Below are 20,363 nucleotides of genomic sequence, written 5' to 3'. Positions count from 1 at the left end.
CTGAACTGTACCTCAGTAAAATCTTTGAAATTGTTGCATGTTGTGTTTATATTTTTGTCTGTACAATCTAATAATGATATTCTCAGGTGGGATTTGTTTGTGAGTCATTTGTGAACCTTTTGATGAAAGATGTGTGTAGAACTAATAGCAATCAACCTAATCCTGTGTAATTAAACTACATGTATTACACTTTGTCTATTACAAATGGTATGTTTCTCATTCCCCACAATTTACTCAACAATGCAGTTGAAAATAATTGCAGTCTTGGCTCAGATAGTTATTGAATAATATTAGGCTATCATACAATTTTCATTTTATTTTGACATTATTTTCTTTAGGCAAGATTTTGGAACTACAAGATCCACAGTTCTCGGTGCACGGCAACAGCTTGGACATGACGCTCCGGTTGCTCAACCGGTGGAAGATAGGCGGAGCTCGAGTCAAAGCGGTACACGGTTGTGGTAGAGAGGGAACAGGCGTTGTTGAAAGGGAGAAGAAGCTGAAACGGCAGTTGGTACGCAAGCTATTGCTTTTTAACGTTGCTTGCATCCATTGCTATTTCCTAATGGCAACGGAGGATAAAAGGAAATCTGTGCCGCAGGCTGAATCAGAAGTCGGTTCGTTACCGACACCTCATGGCTACAATAACAATAATAACAACAACAACAATAATAACAAAGATAGCGAGGGAAGCGAGAATACGACCACGGCCACTTCGAGCGCTACCGCATCGAGCGGGACAGGAACTCATAGCATCGGGAACGGCTCTGGAGTCAACCCTACAGTGGGAAATAACGGGAAATGGGTCCGGTTGAACGTCGGCGGCACAGTATTCCTCACAACGCGACATACCCTACTCAAAGAACAAACGTCCTTTCTCTATCGGCTCTGTCAACACCAGGACTTACATTCGGACACGGTAAGGCGAGTTGATCAAACGCTTGGCTTCGATCAAGATAACATATCAGAGAAGAGCGATAAGGCAAGATGTTCATCGAACTCTCATGATCACTTGATGGAATTAATTAATTGAATGGATGGATGATTGGATAGATAGACGAATCAATTACATTTGAATGGTGCCAGTAGATATGGCTCTGTGGTACGCCTACCCACCACCAGATATGGCTCTACCCAATACCCAGTGAGTCAGATGGATGTGCACTGGCTGCCGAATTCAGACATGTGCAGAGTGTTTATGCTGGCAGCACAGAGGGGGAGGAGAGTGGTGGGGTAGACAAATATCTATAGATAGGTTGGCAATATGTGACTGATCTGTTCGTGAAATACAGTACATCACTAATGAAGTAAGCCTATAATAGGATTTATTTCAGTGTCTGCCTTTCTGTATGTGTGATCACAGATAGTATTGTCCCTTGGCTTCAAACATAGCCCTATAGTAGGCTGCTAAAATTGATTTGCCCTCCTGCATCACTGGTTACGGTGAGTAGATAAGGTGCATCATCTTTGTGTGACCTTCATTAATGCCCTAGTGTCCATTAGTCTCGTTCCGACTCTCTCTTTCTCTCCCTCTCTGTCTTTCTCTCCCTCTGTCTTTTTCTCTCTTTCCATAGAATAAGTAAAGAGATTGTATGTGTGACTGTCTCTGTTGAGGTAAATAACACCTCTGTTTCCCTGTGGGACCTACTAAGGGACCTGGCACTAGGCTCGGCACACCGTGTAGTTCCTTGTGCAAATTCCGGGTAAATCATGAACACACCAGATGAGGGTTGACTTTTCCTGACCGGAGGCAGTGTGGCTGAACAGAGAGGCCAGGATGACAGGCGATAGAGAGACAGAGTAGCTCATTTTTAATCTTCGCCCTCTGTGTGTGTGTGTGTGTGTGTGCGCACATCTGTCTCTGTCCTCCTGCACCACTGGCCACAGTGAATAGATAAGTCGCATCATCTTTGTGTGTGACCTTCATTCCTCCTCTCTCTCTCTCTCTCTCTCTTTCTCTCTCTCTCTGTCTGTCTCTCTCTCTCTCTGTCTGTCTCTCCCTCTCTATGCCTCTAGTCAAACCCCATCTAAACACTCCCTCCTCTCCTCTGTTATCTCTCACCCCTTTTATGGTCCCTCTCTCCTTTCTCTCCTCTTTCTTTTCATTCTCTTCTCACACTTGAGTCATCTTATTCCTCTCAGGCTACTGTCATGTCATTGCCTCTTAATGAACTGTTTCTAAAACAGTACTAGCAGTCCACTTCTTTTTCTCCCCACTAATTTACTGTTAGTCCCTTCTTGTAACCTGGCTTATGATGAAAGGCCCCATAGAGTCCTCAGGAATACAGAGTACCTAAGTCCAACATTACATCCACAGAAGAAAGAGAAGAACAAGTACTAGGCCACTAGCTGTGTTTTTATTTTTCTGTTACCCAGGTGATTCTATCTTCACAGGAGCTCTATTGTTATCCGCTGCAGTGGGTTGCCGCAGTGTTTAGAACACACACACAAAGACACACACACACCAACTGTGTATTACTATTTTAATAAGATTATTGTCTGTCTGGCACCTACAGGCTTGCCCCCCCTCTCTGTCCCAAAATACATCCCTGGTGCCTGCTGTCACCCCTGCCCTGACTTCCACTCCCATCCTCTTGTCCCTTCCTGTCCCCCTCCTGCTCTTTCTTTCTCTCATTATATTCTCCTTTTGTCCGCCTCTCCTCCTCCTGCTCCTCTTTCACTCCTCCTGCTCTCCTTCTGGCTCTGTCCACAGTACTCCAGTACTGTAGTTACAGGTTCTCCGTTATCACAGTTCAGGATTGTTGTGAAGCCTCTCCCTCCACCCTCTGTCACTGCAGATTCCAACACAAGCCCAAACTCATCTTGATAACCTGGGTAGTGATAAGATACAGCGGTTAGGGAGTTGGGACAGTAACCGAAAGTTTGCTTGTTCGTAATCCCTGAGTCGGTAAGGTGAAGAAATATGCCGTTCTGCCGTTGAGCAAGGCAGTTAACCACCACAACAACCGTTTCTACCCCCAAGCCATAAGACTGCTAAACACTTAACCAAATGGCCACTGGATTATTTACATTGACCCCCCCACCCCTCCCCCCATTTGTTTTTTTAACACTGCTGCTACCTGCTGTTTATTATCTATGCATAGTCACTTCACCCTACCTACATTTAGCAATGACCTAGACTAACCTGTACCCCCACACATTGACCAGTACCCCCTGTATATAGCCCTGTTATTGTTATTTTATTGTGTTACTTTTTATCATTTTTTTACTTTAGTTTATTTGGTAAATATTTTCTTAACTCTTTCTTGAACTGCGCTGTTGGTTAAGGGCTTGTAAGTAAGCATTTCACGGTCAGCTCTACACATGTTATTTTCACGGTAAGCTCTACACATGTTATTTTCACGGTAAGCTCTACACATGTTATTTTCACGGTAAGCTCTACACATGTTATTTTCACGGTAAGCACTACACATGTTATTTTCACGGTCAGCTCTACACATGTTATTTTCACGGTCAGCTCTACACATGTTATTTTCGGAGCATGTGACATATAAAGTTTGAATTTATTTGATTTTGCTCCCCGGGCGCCGATTACATGGATGTCGATTAAATACATTTTTCTTCTCAAACTATTTTGTGAAAAATGATCATATCTAAATCTGAAAACTACAAATTTCAAGAACAGATCACTCTGGAGTCAGATGTTTACAGGATGTGTAATTTAGTCTGTTAAGTTAAAGTTCAAATTAGGCAGGTCTGGTGCCGAAAAAGAAAGGAAAGTCTTGCCTATTTCACAAATATTTTATTTTGGAGAAAAAAAGTTGCGTGTGTAGTCCAGTCAGTAAAAAATACTTTAAAGTACTACATACAGTGCCTTCAGAAACTATTCATAACCCTTGACTTATTCCACATTTTGTTGTGTTACGGCCTGAAATCAGAATATATATCTTTTTTCACCCATCTACACACAATACCCCATAGTGACAAAGTGAAAACATGTTTTTAGAAATGTTTCACATGTATCAAAATGTAATATAGAAATATCTCATTTACATAAGTATTCACATGCCTGAGTCAATACTTTGTACAAGCACCTTTGGCAGCGATTACAGCTGTGAGTCTTTTTGGGTTAGTCTCTAATAGCTTTCCACACATGGATTGTGCAACATTCCATTTTTCTTTTCGAAATTCTGTCAAATTGGTTGTTGATCATAGTCTACCGAAAGTTGTCTGTTCTTTCGGCCTACATTTGTGCGCTGGCCAGGTAGCCTCTAGGCCTACTTCTAAGCGTAATCGGGTGTGTGTCCTGTTCTACTGGTGATATACAGTATGTAATGGGGAATTGATATACACTAACAATCAAACGCAAACAATTCTCATAATTAAGTTAGAAAACAATGAATGTGCCCAATTGGCGGGGAGAGAGCGCATTCTGGAGAGAGAAGTGCATTGTGCATCTGGGCGCTACATGGTCAATCCGATGTCTGCATTGGCCATGCAGTATTTACAGTAATAGCCTGTGCAGATGTCAGGGGATTCATACTTCTTGCGCTTCGTGGAGCAGTGCAGAGCTGTTGTGAAGGAAGTTGTCAAGGAAGTGAGTTTGGGTTTATACAGGATGTACCGCCCCCACCTACCGTCAACCAATCAATGCGGAGCTATATGGAGCCCTCCACATTGTTACAATATTTGGGAGGCACATGGCCGATGCGATACAAAGGTCCACACTCCATTTGGAGCCACCGACCATATTTTCCGATCAAGCATATATTGGCTTTTAGTCTAGACCTCAGCAATGTATTAGTTCACTGAGATGGGCACAAATGTGTATTTAATACTGCTCTACTAAAAATGATTGGTCGACCAACAGCCTATCAACCAAACAATGACCAGTCGACTCATTGGGGTCAGCCCTAGTTGATAATTGCCATAGATTTTCAAGTAGATTTAAGTTGCAGAGTGGCTGTAACTCAGCCACTCTGGAACATTCACAGTCTTCTTGGTAAACAACTCCATTGTAGATTTGGCTTTAGGTTATTTTTAGGTTATTATTAAAAACTCCCCAGTCCTCAACGATCACAAGTATACCCAAAACATGATGCAGCCACCTCTATGCTTGAAAATATGGAGAGTGGTACTCTGTATTGGATTTACCCCAAACGTAACATTTTGTATTCAGGACAAAAAGTTAATTGCTTAGCTACATTTTTTGCAGTATTTCTTTAGTGCCTTGTTGCAAACAGGATGCATGTTTTGGAATATTTTTATTCTGTACAGGCTTCCTTCTTTTTACTCTTTCAATTAAGTTAGTATTGTGGAGTAACTACAATGTGGTTGATCCATGCTCAGTTTTTCTACTATCACAGCCATTATACTCTCCTAACTGTTTTAAAGTCACCATTAGCCAAATCCCTGAGCGGTTTCCTTCCTCTCCAGCAACTGAGTTAGGAAGAATGCCTGTATCTTTGTAGTGCCTGGGTGTATTGATACACCATCTAAAGTGTAAAGAATAACCACCATGCTCAAAGAGATATTTAATGTCTGCTTTTTTATTTTTACCCATCTACCAATAGGTGCCCTTCTTTGCGAGGCATTGGAAAACCTCCCTTGTCTTTGTGGTTAAAGCTGTGTTCGAAATGCACTGCTCGACTGAGGGACCTTACAGATAATTGTATGTGTTGGGTACAGAGATGACGCAGTCATTCAAAAATCATGTAAAACATTATTATTGCACACAGAGTGAGTCCATGCAACTGATTATGTGACTTGTTAAGTACATTTTTACTCTTGAATATATTGAGGCTAGCCATAACAAAGTGTCTGAATACTGGTTGACTCAAGACATATCAGCTTTTCATTTAACTAATTAGTAACCATTTGGATTGAGATAATTCTACTTAGACATTATGGGGTATAGTGTGTAGGCCAGTGACAAAAAAATCTAAATTTAATCCTTTTTAAATTCCGGATGTAACACAAGAAAATGTGGAAAAAGTCAAGGGATCTGCATATTTCTGCGCAATATGCAGCAGCACTGTTGTTGGCAGAGTGATTAGGACTTTACCATGTTAGAGGCTGGTGTTATGTGCTCTTGTGTGTACTATTTGACCTCCAATCCAAAATAGACCCAGCACTGAAGTAGCACAGTTTCAGATCTGTATGCGCTTCAGCCAACTTTATCGTTTATGTTGTCATACAGGATAAAGGCAGTTCAGTAAAACACTTGATTTCAAAGTTTAACAAACCCTACAACTCTATACACAAGACTACTTTTTAAAAATTTACACAGAACATTTTTACAAAAAAACACATTTACTGAAAGAACTGTGCAAATGCAAAGTTTGGTAACAGAATTTCGGTAAAAATCTCCCTCAGTTTTTTGTGTCCAGGTTTTCCAAAAACGGTTAAATATCTGCTGAGATTTCAACAATGTCTGCAGAAAGAATGGGGTGTCAGCAATGACATGACATTGGAAAACCGGCCGCGACAGGGAGGTCCATGGGGCGACGCACAATTGAGCTAGCGTCGTCCGGGTTAGGGAGGGTTTGGCCGGTAGGCATATCCTTGTCTCATCGCGCACTAGCGACTCCTGTGGCGGGCTAACCAGGTCGCCAGGTGCAGGTGCTCGTACGGGAGTTGTAGCGATGAGACAAGATAGTAACTACTAACAATTGGATACTACAAAATAAAGGAGAAAAGGGGGTAACAAAAAATGTAAAACACACAAAAAAAACACAGACTTTAATTATCCTCCCTCTTCATGAGGAAAATAAATGAGAAAATATCTGAAAGATAGGTGGGTTTTTGGTAAAGGAATTTCAAGGCAGTGTTTCTTAAAGTTTCAGAAGGCAAAACTAAATATGTTTTGATATTAGTCTTTACTTCAACATTATTGTGTTTTGATGCATTTCTGATGCCCTTTAAGACATTCTCTGTCAGATCTTTTCCAAGACCCCTTTTCCATCGGTTTGACCAGAAATCAAAGCGTGTTCTTAATTTTTAGGATGGAAAATAGTTGACAAATGTATATATGCCTTAATAAATAAATAAAATACTCTTCGCTTTTATTAGACACTCAATTTGATATTCTCCTATGAACTTCACATGTTGGTACACATGGGTCCTTTTAGATGGAAATGACCTGACCAGGCTAGCATTAGACTGGTTCAGTTTGGTCTCAGCCAGTGTTTTCACACCAGGAGAGGAAGTAAAGATTGTATGTGTGTCTGTGTCTGTCTCTATTTCTGTGCTGAGACAAATAACACCTCTGTTTGCCTAACATATATTTCCTGTGGGACCCAGTGAGGCCCCCATAGAGACTAGGCTAGGCACACTGTGTAGTTCCTTGGGTAAATCATTAACACACCAGATGAGGATTGAATCTTCCGTGGAATTTTTTTTAATGGGCTGACTGGCGGCAGTGTGGCTGAACAGACAGGCCAGGATCACAGGAGATCACAGATATAGCCAATTTTTCATCTTCACCCTCAGTGTGTGCGTTCATGCCTGAGTGCATGTGTTTATCATTCATAGCGAGGGTACCTAGATATTCTGGAAGCCTCACACAGGTGTCGTCATCATACATACTGTCAATGAGGAGGTGTCTGTCTGTCCTCAACTGTAGTTGCTCTGGGTTTGTTTGTCTCTCTGCCTCTGTCTAGCCCCCTTTCCCCCAGCAACTCTCCCTGTGCCCTTGTCTGTCCTCTGTATCTCTCTCTTTCTGTTTCTCTGTCTCTCTCTCCCTCCTGCTGTCTGTCCTCCTCTATCCAGTGTCTGCCAGCTCTCATCTCCAATCGATTCTTCTCTGCCTGTCTCCCCAGTCCCTTCTTCATTCAGCTGAGTGCCTCACATACCCTCCATCCCTCTGCCTTCTCTCTCTCGCTCTCGCTCTAATCTGCAGGCTCTCAATCCTTTCCCTCCATTCCTATTATTTTGCAGCACTTCTTCGATTCAGATTCAGAGCTGTGCCCTCTTACCACAGCCTCTCCATCCCTCCCCTCTTCTCCATCCCGCTCTCCATCTGCTCCTTAATCAGCTACTTCTGTCTTTCTTCTCCTCTCTTATCTAGCTCGCTCCACTCTGCCACTTGTTTGTGTTCCTGAATCCCTCTCTCCCAATTTCCTCTTTCTGAACTCCTTGGCCTCTCTCTCCTCCCCTTTCTCATCTCTCTCTACCTCCCTCTCTCTGTCTAGAGTCTCTGCATCTCTGTGTTTGAAAATGGGTGCCTATGGCTGGTTTAGTAATCGGCGTGCAGGGAGAGCTTTATGGAGATGCTGTAAAGGCACTGGCATGCCGTCAGCTAAGAAAGGGCCACGCCATGTGAATGTAACAGGCTCTCTCTCAATCTTTCTATCCCCATCTCTTCATATCTTTCTCTCTCTCTTCACTCTCAGTCCCTCTGTGTATATCCCCTCTCTCTCTCCTTATCTCTATCCCCCCACCACACTCTCTGAATCTCTCTCGCACTATCTGTAATATAGAACCACTAGGCTCTAATAGTGCCACTCTTATCACTCTGAAAAGAGGACTTTTGCTGTTAGTTTGAAACAAGTGATCGCAAGTGGGTTTCCAAACATAGATCTCGACCAAAACCCAATACAATAGAATTGCACAATAGAATAGCACTTAATATTGATCTCATATTAATACCTTTATTAATTCTTATGGTTGTTCTCTCCCTTCCTCTGTTGTAGGACGAGACAGGGGCCTATGTGATAGACAGAGACCCCACCTACTTCGGCCCCATCCTTAACTACCTGCGACACGGCAAACTGGTCTACAACAAGGAGCTGGCTGAAGAAGGTACTAGATTACATTTGGTATTAGACATTGCGTTATGATGCTATTATAATGTATAGTAAGATTGGTAATAAGAATGTAATAACACTTTGATTGACCGTGTGTGTGTGTGTGTGTGTGTGTGTGTGTGTGTGTGTGTGTGTGTGTGTGTGTGTGTGTGTGTGTGTGTGTGTGTGTGTGTGTGTGTGTGTGTGTGTTTGTGTTGTGTTGTGTTGTGTTGTGCTCTGCTCTGCTCTGCTCTGTCCCAGGTGTGTTAGAGGAGGCTGAGTTCTACAACATCACTCCTCTGATAAAACTGATCAAGGAGAGGATCCTGGAGCGGGACTGTAAAGTCACACAGGTCAAACACACACACACACTCAGCTTTGTTTTTGTGAATTTTCTGGACTTTTTGGGGAGTACATTTTTTTTCTTCTTAATCCTAATTCAGGGCATGAGAAACGCCATGATTGTTCTTTTTTTCCTACCTTGTCAAGACTTTCTGGTGACTTGTCAGGACATTGTGGTCCTGATAAGGTAGGAAAAATACACACACACACACACACACACACACAGTAGATAAGATACAGGGATTTACACAATACAAGATGGCTACAGGTCTGCTAAAACAAAAACAGACTTGTGCATGTGCCAAGCAGAAAGACTGTTCAGCCATGTGTTTCACTCTTTCTGTATTTGAAAGTTATTTTTCAGTATATTTCACCCATCATGTCTATGATTTCTGTTATGTAACTTTCAATCTTCCTCCTACTCTCTCTGTATTATACACTTTACTGTACCCTCCGTCTCTACCCTTCGGCTAGACACACGCTCATGCACACACACACTGTGGGCTGTGGGGGTGCGTACTACATCACTGCTCATAACTATAAGAAATCTAAAATGTGTCAAATCAATTATATCAAGCTCAGGGCACCAGCTATGCATTTGGCTAGTGGCTAGATGTCAAAATCAAGACTCTTAGTTACAGCAGCCTTTCAATCCCCTCCTAGATGCGTACACAAAAATAAAATATGAAATATTATATTTAGGTAATATCATATGTTCCAGTATGGTGATAGCACCCAACCCTAATGCTCACTCTCACTATCATTCATCTTCCAAACATCACTACCTCTTGCTAACCTCTTGCTCTCCCAATCCTCTTTCTCTCTGCTAATAAATGCCTTTACTTTCCTTTCCTTACAAACATCTCACCTTGTACAACTATTGGTCACTCTGTTTTCTCTTCTGTCTCGTTCTCTCCCTTCCTAGACCCCCCCCCCCCTCTCTCTCTCTCTCTACATCCATACACCTTTCCCACCTACCTATATCTGTACATTCCCTCCCTCTCTTCCTCCTCCTCCTTCTCCTCCTTTTACACCCTCTCTCTCTCTGTCCATCAGCAGGTGCCTCCTAAACATGTGTACCGGGTGCTGCAGTGTTTACATTTCTCTCTCTCCACACTCTTCTCTCTCTCTCCGTCCATCAGCAGGTGCCTCCTAAACATGTGTACCGGGTGCTGCAGTGCCAGGAGGAGGAGCTGACCCAGATGGTTTCCACCATGTCAGACGGCTGGAAGTTTGAGCAGGTCAGCGTGCGCACCTGCAGAAAGCCCCGCACCGGACTGCTCTGGACTGTGGGTTGGACTCACGCTGCTGCTCTGCTCTACCACACTCCCAACCAATCAACCCCTTTCCTGCTCTCTGTTAGCCAATCAGAGCCTCAGAGTCAGACCAATCAGACCAGTCCGAGACCAAGACCCAGTCCCAATCTGCTCACAAAAACGGCCTCCTTTTCACATTTCCTTCCGCTCAGAAGAAGACTGATCTAAACAGACACAGACCAGTGATCATAAGGGAAAGGAGATGCAAAAAGGAAGCAGAGCCAAGAAAGCTCCATTGGAAGCTACCATATGTTGGCACATTGCCAGTTCAGTAAAGTGTTTTGAGTAGTACTGTAATGCTAAACATTGCCGTCAGTGCTTCAGGGTGTACAGTTCAGTCTCACTGCCCACAGTAGAGTTGTAGCAGACATGTAGTGCTGCTAGGCTGTCCTTACCCTCTGTCCCTCCTCCCTGCATGAGCATCCATGACTTTACCTGCTGTGATACGGGCCACCTCTCTTTCTCTGTCCAACTTTCTTTCTCTTTTTTTTTGTTACTCCATCTCTCTTTTTCTCTCTGTCTCTAATAGATGGTAAACATTGGTTCGTCGTATAGCTATGGGACAGAGGACCAGGCAGAGTTTCTGTGTGTGGTGTCCAAGGAGCTACACACACCTGGCTCAGGCCTGGGCACCGAACAGAGCCACAAGACCAAGGTGAGACTGACACACAGGAAACATATACACACACACACACACACACAGGTACATGGGCAGATGTGTCTTAGGGATATACTCATACATCGTACACCACACACCATTCACATATCACCACCATTCACTTCCACAAAGGTCTGAAGTAGCAGGATACGGATCTGTCACAGAGTGTCTCCATGTGACATTTCTCTTCATCCAAGATGATCTGAGTATCCTTTGATCTTAGTGTTGGCATTTTCCACTCAAACACTGAATGTCACACACACAACTCTCAAATGTCATTCACAAGCGCATTCACATTCACTCCATCATCCACACCTCCCTCTCTCTCGCTCTCTCTTTCTCTTTCACTCTCAATCTCTCTCCCTCTCCCAGATACTCAATCTGTTCATTCTTTTTTGTTGTCGTTCTGTCTCGTTTTTTTTATTCTCCGTCCTTTTATTGGAGTGAAGGCTTCAGAGGTGCAGCAGGAGAAAGGAGCGCAGGATGAGGTGGAGGGAAGAGAGAGAAATACCACCCCGAATGAGTGGATAAGGGAATGACAGTCTTGTGTCAGTGTTCCAAAGACGTGAATGGGTGAGGATGTGATCAAAAGGGATCCTGTGTGATCAAAAGGGATCCAGGGCTGTTCCACAGCATTACATTGCCTTGCCTCAAACTCCATACAGTATTCAAAGGCCAAGGAGAGACTAACTTTTATTAAAGTTTTTTTGATTTACAAATATGTAGAGAGAAAAAAGTAGGCCTTGCACTTTTGCTCCCCATCTTAAAAAGTGAACTACTATTTGTTTGAAATACCATGTGTGATGCCAGAGTGTTCGATTTGCTCTGGGGACATTGTGTCCTGCCTGGAAAATGATCTGTTCAGCAGCGTAACCCAGCTGGTCTGATGATGAGTTAGTCTCACTAGGCAGGCGGGTTGCCTCCCACATTAACAATGCCCTAGATCTGGGATTTCCCAGACTAATGATGAGCTGACGCTGCTGTGCTGCCATTGATCCAACCCGACACCTAAACGTCTCTCATTACCAATGCAATGACATGGAATAGCCCTGACATTTTGTGTAGTGGTAGTATTAGTGTGTTTTACATTTTACATGAAAAAAAGACACAAACACACACAATCTTACTTGTACATGTGTAAAGGGGACATTTTGGCAGAACTGCACAGTGGGGCTGCGACGTTTATGTTCATCCAAACACCAATTAATCAAGTGACGAGAAGTGTCAAAGAAACAATACAAGCTCATGTTGTTGTTTTTCCATTCACAACGAAGGGAGTCCTGGATGTCACAAACACTATTACTTTATCATTCTGTCCCCATCGTCACCATCAGCATCAAACATAACATACATTTACTGTATGTGTTTAGATTGTTTCACATGTCACCCAATCAAAGCGGATACACAGTATGAGATGTGAACATGTAACATGAGCATGTAACGATCAACTCTGAAATACAACACTGAGAATCTGTCTTCAAAGATGGCATCCTCTGATGTTTCTCCTGTCTGTGCTTGTCTTTCAGCTTTTTCAGATCCATGGATCCCGGATGTACTAGAGAGAATTGTACTGTTTTAGCTTGACATTTCATTTTGTGTTTGTTGACATATGTTTTATCATTGTTGTTGCTTCTGGAGAAAAAAAAACAGAAGTGCTCAAACATTATTTTCAAAGATTATCGAAGTGTCCCTCTCACCAGCAGCAAAACAACAACATTTCAAAGTGTGTAGAGATATGTAAAAATAAAAATAAAATAAACGTTTTTTTTTATTATCATCTATAATTTTTTTATGTATTTTAGTTCCAATCACTTAAGCCATGGAAGTTAGTGAATCTTAGTAAAATAGATTTGACCAAAGACAATGATTAAAAGCACTGCAAATCAATGTGCTCATCCAAATGTGAAACATGGTATGAAATATGTGGAATCTGACTCATAAGTAAATTGTTGTTGTTTGCAGTAGTTCTGACTTGTCTGATGCTTGATATACAGTAGTGAGACCTGGGCCTGAGCCAGTGATGTGGCAATGTCCTGTCTCTGATACTGCTCTGCTGCAGTAGAGATTGACAGTGAGACTGTTATGGTGAGTGAATGAGGACCCAAAAGCGAACTAACTTAAACAGAGCTTCTTTAATAACCAAACATAGGTAGGCTCAGATAGACCGGCAGATTCCGACAGGACAGGACAAGGTTACAGCAAACATGACGATAGTCTGGCTCAGGCATGAAACACAAACAAGAATCCGACAAGGACAGGAACAGAAACAGAGAGAGATATAGGGACCTAATCAGAGGGAAAAAGGGAACAGGTGGGAAACGGGGTGAATGGGTAGTTAGAGGAGACAAGGAACAGCTGGGAGAAAGCGGGGGAGAAAAGGTAACCTAACAACGACCAGCAGAGGGAGACAGGGTGAAGGGAAAGGACAGAGACAAGACACAACATGACAGTACCCCCCCACTCACCGAGCGCCTCCTGGCGCACTCGAGGAGGAAACCTGGCGGCAACGGAGGAAATCCTCGATCAGCGCACGGTCCAGCACGTCCCGAGAGGGAACCCAACTCCTCTCCTCAGGACCGTACCCCTCCCAATCGACAAGGTACTGGTGACCACGGCCCCGAGGACGCATGTCCAAAATCCTGCGGACCCTGTAGATGGGTGCGCCCTCGACAAGGATGGGGGGGGGGGGGGGGAAGACGAGCGGGGGCGCGAAGAACGGGCTTAATACAGGAGACATGGAAGACCGGGTGGACGCGACGAAGGTATCGCGGAAGAAGAAGTCGAACTGCGACAGGATTAATGACCCGAGAAATACGGAACGGACCAATGAACCGCGGGGTCAACTTGCGAGAAGCCGTCTTAAGGGGAAGGTTCTGAGTGGAGAGCCAAACTCTCTGACCGCGACAATATCTAGGACTCTTAGTTCTACGCTTATTAGCAGCCCTCACAGTCTGCGCCCTATAACGGCAAAGTGCAGACCTGACCCTCTTCCAGGTGCGCTCGCAACGTTGGACAAAAGCCTGAGCGGAGGGGACGCTGGACTCGGCGAACTGAGATGAGAACAGCGGAGGCTGGTACCCGAGGCTACTCTGAAAAGGAGATAGCCCGGTCGCAGACGAAGGAAGCGAGTTGTGGGCGTATTCTGCCCAGGGGAGCTGTTCTGACCAAGACGCAGGGTTGCGAAAAGAAAGACTGCGTAAGATGCGACCAATAGTCTGATTGGCCCGTTCTGCTTGACCGTTAGACTGGGGGTGAAAGCCGGAAGAGAGACTGACGGAAGCCCCAATCAAACGGCAAAACTCCCTCCAAAATTGAGACGTGAATTGCGGACCTCTGTCCGAAACGACGTCTGACGGAAGGCCATGAATTCTGAAAACATTCTCGATGATGATTTGTGCCGTCTCTTTAGCAGAAGGAAGCTTAGCAAGGGGAATGAAATGAGCCGCCTTAGAGAACCTATCGACAACCGTAAGAATAACAGTCTTCCCCGCTGACGAAGGCAGTCCGGTGACAAAATCTAAGGCGATGTGAGACCACGGTCGAGAGGGAATAGGAAGCGGCCTGAGACGGCCGGCAGGAGGAGAGTTACCGGACTTAGTCTGCGCGCAGACCGAACAAGCAGCCACGAAACGACGCGTGTCATGCTCCCGGGTGGGCCACCAAAAACGCTGGCGAATGGAAGCAAGCGTACCCCGAACGCCAGGGTGGCCGGCTAACTTGGCAGAGTGAGCCCACTGAAGAACGGCCAGACGAGTAGGAACGGGAACGAAAAGAAGGTTCCTAGGACAAGCGCGCGGCGACGGAGTGTGAGTGAGCGCTTGTTTTACCTGCCTCTCAATTCCCCAGACAGTCAACCCGACAACACGCCCCTCAGGGAGAATCCCCTCGGGGTCAGTGGAGGCTACTGAAGAACTGAAGAGACGAGACAAAGCATCAGGCTTGGTGTTCTTAGAGCCCGGACGATAAGAAATCACGAACTCGAAACGAGCGAAAAACAGCGCCCAACGCGCCTGACGCGCATTAAGTCGTTTGGCAGAACGGATGTACTCAAGGTTCCTATGGTCAGTCCAAACGACAAAAGGAACGGTCGCCCCCTCCAACCACTGTCGCCATTCGCCTAGGGCTAACCGGATGGCGAGCAGTTCGCGGTTACCCACATCATAGTTACGTTCCGACGGCGACAGGCGATGAGAAAAATACGCGCATGGGTGGACCTTGTCGTCAGAGAGGGAGCGCTGAGAAAGAATGGCTCCCACGCCCACCTCTGACGCGTCAACCTCGACAACGAACTGTCTAGAGACGTCAGGTGTAACAAGGATAGGAGCGGATGTAAAACGATTCTTGAGGAGATCAAAAGCTCCCTGGGCGGAAACGGACCACTTAAAGCACGTCTTGACAGAAGTAAGGGCTGTGAGAGGAGCTGCCACCTGACCGAAATTACGGATGAAACGACGATAGAAGTTCGCGAAGCCGAGAAAGCGCTGCAGCTCGACGCGTGACTTAGGGACGGGCCAATCAATGACAGCTTGGACCTTAGCGGGATCCATCTTAATGCCTTCAGCGGAAATAACAGAACCGAGAAATGTGACGGAGGAGGCATGAAAAGTGCACTTCTCAGCCTTCACAAAAAGACAATTCTCTAAAAGGCGCTGGAGGACACGTCGAACGTGCTGAACATGAATCTGGAGTGACGGTGAAAAAATCAGGATATCGTCAAGGTAAACGAAAACAAAGATGTTCAGCATGTCTCTCAGGACATCATTGACTAATGCCTGAAAGACAGCTGGAGCGTTAGCGAGGCCGAAAGGAAGAACCCGGTATTCAAAGTGCCCTAACGGAGTGTTAAACGCCGTCTTCCACTCGTCCCCCTCCCTGATGCGCACGAGATGGTAAGCGTTACGAAGGTCCAACTTAGTGAAAAACCTGGCTCCCTGCAGGATCTCGAAGGCTGAAGACATAAGAGGAAGCGGATAACGATTCTTCACTGTTATGTCATTCAGCCCTCGATAATCTATGCAGGGGCGCAGAGACCCGTCCTTCTTCTTGACAAAAAAAAACCCCGCTCCGGCGGGAGAGGAGGAGGGGACTATGGTACCGGCGTCAAGAGCTACAGACAAATAATCTTCGAGAGCCTTACGTTCGGGAGCCGACAGAGAGTATAGTCTACCCCGGGGGGGGGTGGTTCCCGGAAGGAGATCAATACTACAATCATACGACCGGTGTGGAGGAAGAGAGGTGGCCCTGGACCGACTGAACACCGTGCGCAGATCGTGATATTCCTCCGGCACCCCTGTCAAATCACCAGGCTCCTCCTGTGAAGAAGAGACAGAGGAAACAGGAGGGATAGCAGACATTAAACATTTCACATGACAAGAGACGTTCCAGGAGAGGATAGAATTACTAGACCAATTAATGGAAGGATTATGACAAACTAGCCAGGGATGGCCCAAAACAACAGGTGTAAAAGGTGAACGAAAAATTAAAAAAGAAATGGTTTCACTATGATTACCAGAAACAGTGAGGGTTAAAGGTAGCGTCTCACGCTGAATCCTGGGGAGAGGACTACCATCCAGGGCGAACAAGGCCGTGGGCTCCTTTAACTGTCTGAGAGGAATGTCATGTTCCCGAGCCCAGGTCTCGTCCATAAAACAGCCCTCCGCCCCAGAGTCTATTAAGGCACTGCAGGAAGCTGACGAACCGGTCCAGCGTAGATGGACCGACAAGGTAGTGCAGGATCTTGAAGGAGAGACAGGAGTAGTAGCGCTCACCAGTAGCCCTCCGCTTACTGACGAGCTCTGGCCTTTTACTGGACATGAAGTGACAAAATGACCAGCGGAACCGCAATAGAGACAGAGGCGGTTGGTGATTCTCCGTTCCCTCTCCTTAGTCGAGATGCGGATACCTCCCAGCTGCATGGGCTCAGCACCCGAGCCGGCAGAGGAAGATGGTAGTGATGCGGAGAGGGGGGCGACGGAGAGCGCGAGCTCCTTTCCACGAGCTCGGTGACGAAGATCAACCCGTCGCTCAATGCGAATAGCGAGTTCAATCAAGGAATCCACGCTGGAAGGAACCTCCCGGGAGAGAATCTCATCCTTTACCTCTGCGCGGAGACCCTCCAGAAGACGAGCGAGCAAGGCCGGCTCGTTCCAGCCACTGGAGACAGCAAGAGTGCGAAACTCAATAGAGTAGTCTGTTATGGATCGATTGCCTTGACATAGGGAAGACAGGGCCCTGGAAGCCTCCTCCCCAAAAACAGATCGATCAAAAACCCGTATCATCTCCTCCTTAAAGTCCTGATACTGGTTAGTACACTCAGCCCTTGCCTCCCAGATTGCCGTGCCCCACTCACGAGCCCGTCCAATAAGGAGAGATATGACGTAGGCGACACGAGCAGTGCTCCTGGAGTAAGTGTTGGGCTGGAGAGAAAACACAATATCACACTGGGTGAGGAACGAGCGGCATTCAGTGGGCTCCCCAGAGTAACACGGCGGGTTATTGATTCTGGGCTCCGGAGATTCGAAAGCCCTGGAAGTGGCCGGTGGATCGAGGCGGAGATGGTGAACCTGTTCTGTGAGGTTGGAGACTTGGGTGGCCAGGGTCTCAACGGCATGTCGAGCAGCAGACACTTCCTGCTCGTGTCTGCCTAGCATCGCTCCCTGGATCCCGACGGCTGAGTGGAGAGGATCCGAAGTCGCTGGGTCCATTCTTGGTCGGATTCTTCTGTTATGGTGAGTGAATGAGGACCCAAAAGCGAACTAACTTAAACAGAGCTTCTTTAATAACCAAACATAGGTAGGCTCAGATAGACCGGCAGATTCCGACAGGACAGGACAAGGTTACAGCAAACATGACGATAGTCTGGCTCAGGCATGAAACACAAACAAGAATCCGACAAGGACAGGAACAGAAACAGAGAGAGATATAGGGACCTAATCAGAGGGAAAAAGGGAACAGGTGGGAAACGGGGTGAATGGGTAGTTAGAGGAGACAAGGAACAGCTGGGAGAAAGCGGGGGAGAAAAGGTAACCTAACAACGACCAGCAGAGGGAGACAGGGTGAAGGGAAAGGACAGAGACAAGACACAACATGACAGAGACTCACACAGAAAGACAGACAGATGTCAACTAACTGGCCACAGTCAGCACCACAAAAAAACTCTTCCCCCTTACACACACTCCCTTACGCTCTCTCACAGACACGCGCACACACACAGTCTTGTATAATTAACTTTGTTCGGACACACAATTCAGTCCCATTCAAAATCCTATTTTTCCTAACCTTAAGTATAGTTAAACACGTCCACACACATACACACACACACATCTTTCACTCACTCACTCACTCACTCACTCACTCACTCACTCACTCACTCACTCACTCACTCACTCACTCACTCACTCACTCACTCACTCATCTCACTCACTCACTCACTCACTCACTCACTCACTCACTCACTCACTCACTCACTCACTCACACATACCCATAGCAGTGCTTCCTGTCGGGACATGTGTGTTCCCTGAGGCATGTGCATGCTCAGCAGAGCAGAGCTCTCAGCCTGTCGCCCTGGACTGGCTCCAGTGTCACTCTAGGCACTGGCAGGATAAAGAAGAGAAAGGTGCTGAAAGAGGTCTGCGTCTGAAGTGGCACCTTATTCCCTACATAGTGCACTACTCTGGTCAAGAGTACTGCACTATATATGGAATAGGGTGCCATTTTGGATGCATCCCTGTTCTCTGCTCATGTTGTAATGACAGGCCAGTTTTTTGTATGTATTTCACTGTAAATGAGTAGAAAGGAGATAAGACCTTGTCAAAGGCATCATGCACTTAGAACAGAAAATTGTTGCAACTGAATTAGAAGGTTTTGGCACTGGCCATTATCACCTCCGAGCCCCTGCAGCCCAATATTGTCACTGTCAGTAGAGACAGCCTGTCTCTGCAACCTTCAAATACTGCAAATATACTCATTCTAGTCTCTGCATGTCAACATACCCACAGATCACCATTTGAGTTGATTTCAGTTAAAAGCTTTCATGGAGGCAATATTGCGTTTTTGTGCATGTGCATTGTGAATATAATGTTTGGCTTTGGTCATCAAAAAAAGAGCATAGCATATGGATTGAGATCACTTAATTGGTAAATTGCACATAAGGTCCAACCAATATTTGACATCTGCTTTTAACCCAACTCATCCAAAGCATACATATACAGGTTTTTTTAGAGCAGTGTGTGGGCACTTCCAAACTGTGTGCTGTTGTTGTGGGGGGTTAAGTGCCTTGCTCAAAGGCAGGCAGTGGCATCTAGGATTTGATACCAGCAACCCTCATGTTGCCAACTCACTTCGCACAAGATTTTTACCGTCAGACACACTTCAAGTTGCTGGCTCGCCTCCCTAACTGCTAGGCTACCTCTCTAACCGCGAGGCTTGGGTGCCTTGATTTCAAGCAAAAACAACACAATATAGGCATGTACAAAGTCTCTGGGAAAATTAGTTTGAGTCGGTCAACGGACTGCAAAATTACTATACTACATTTCTTTTGTACATGTGTTTTGGTTATTTATTTTCATGAAATGTTAATTGCATGTGTTTTTCAGAATCATGATTACTGCTGTAAAATATTTTTTACAACCAAGCTTATCTTGTATTTCTCCTGTTTTTATGTGTCATTGTTTTAAAAAATGTATTCTATGTCTAGCCATGTGCCTGGCATTGACCTCATGTTTTGGTGGTTTTGCATCAGAAGATGTCCCCCTTAATGAGACTACTCTAGTTTGTAGCCTTAGCTCAAACTGTTTGTGCTTTTCCAAGACATCAGAACTTGAGCTGAAAACCTGGTATTCCTCAGCATGTTTAAAAATTTAAAAAAAGTTCTACTCATCCATGAGCATGACAGATTTGATCTATTTATATATATATATACGTGTATGTATACACTACCAGTCAAAAGTTTGGACACATCTACTCATTCAAGGGTTTTTCTTTATGTTTGACTATGTTCAACATTGTGGAATAATATTGAAGACATCAAAACTATGAAATAACACACATGGAATCATGTAGTAACCAAGAAAGTGTTAAACAAATCAAAATATATTTATATTTCAGATTCTTCAAAGTAGCCACCCTTTGCCTTGATGACAGCTTTGCACACTCTTGGCATTCTCTCAATCAGCTTCACCTGGAAAGCTTTTTCCAACAGTCTTGAAGGAGTTCACTCAACTCAATTGGGTTGAGGTTTGGGTGATTGTGAAGGCCAGGTCATCTGATGCAGCACTCCATCACTCTCCTTCTTCATCAAA

At 45.1% G+C, this 20,363-nt stretch overlaps 1 protein-coding gene across 6 annotated transcripts; it reads left to right on the top strand.

Moving 5' to 3' along the window:
• Positions 1-427: 427 nt before the first annotated feature.
• On the top strand, positions 428-13,136 carry LOC139375635 (potassium channel tetramerization domain containing 17). Of its 6 annotated transcripts, none has more exons than XM_071117435.1 (7): positions 428-919; positions 8,655-8,763; positions 9,009-9,100; positions 10,235-10,330; positions 10,935-11,060; positions 11,513-11,636; positions 12,590-13,136. In XM_071117435.1, exons 1-6 carry the CDS (start codon positions 566-568, stop codon positions 11,600-11,602), a joined length of 867 nt encoding a protein of 288 aa, XP_070973536.1. In that variant the 5' UTR covers positions 428-565; the 3' UTR covers positions 11,603-11,636; positions 12,590-13,136. The 6 variants fall into 6 exon arrangements, with proteins under 6 accessions (XP_070973536.1, XP_070973534.1, XP_070973533.1 ...); XM_071117433.1 differs by having other exon boundaries at positions 459-919; positions 10,232-10,330; XM_071117432.1 differs by having other exon boundaries at positions 465-919; positions 10,235-10,378; positions 12,590-12,812.
• The last annotated feature ends 7,227 nt before the right edge of the window (positions 13,137-20,363 follow it).

The sequence above is a fragment of the Oncorhynchus clarkii genome, chromosome 20, assembly GCF_045791955.1.
Source record: "Oncorhynchus clarkii lewisi isolate Uvic-CL-2024 chromosome 20, UVic_Ocla_1.0, whole genome shotgun sequence".
In the NCBI taxonomy this organism is placed as follows: Eukaryota; Metazoa; Chordata; class Actinopteri; order Salmoniformes; family Salmonidae; genus Oncorhynchus; species Oncorhynchus clarkii.
This window is presented reverse-complemented; position numbering and strand designations above follow the sequence as displayed.

Bases quoted from the DNA above. Each gene is read 5' to 3' on its own strand.
- LOC139375635 (XM_071117431.1), top strand. From the start codon at position 566: ATGGCAACGGAGGATAAAAGGAAATCTGTGCCGCAGGCTGAATCAGAA. The intron at 920-8,654 runs GTAAGGCGAGTT...CCTCTGTTGTAG, and splicing joins AGGACTTACATTCGGACACG to GACGAGACAGGGGCCTATGT. The intron at 9,101-10,231 runs GTCAAACACACA...TCCGTCCATCAG, and splicing joins GGGACTGTAAAGTCACACAG to CAGGTGCCTCCTAAACATGT.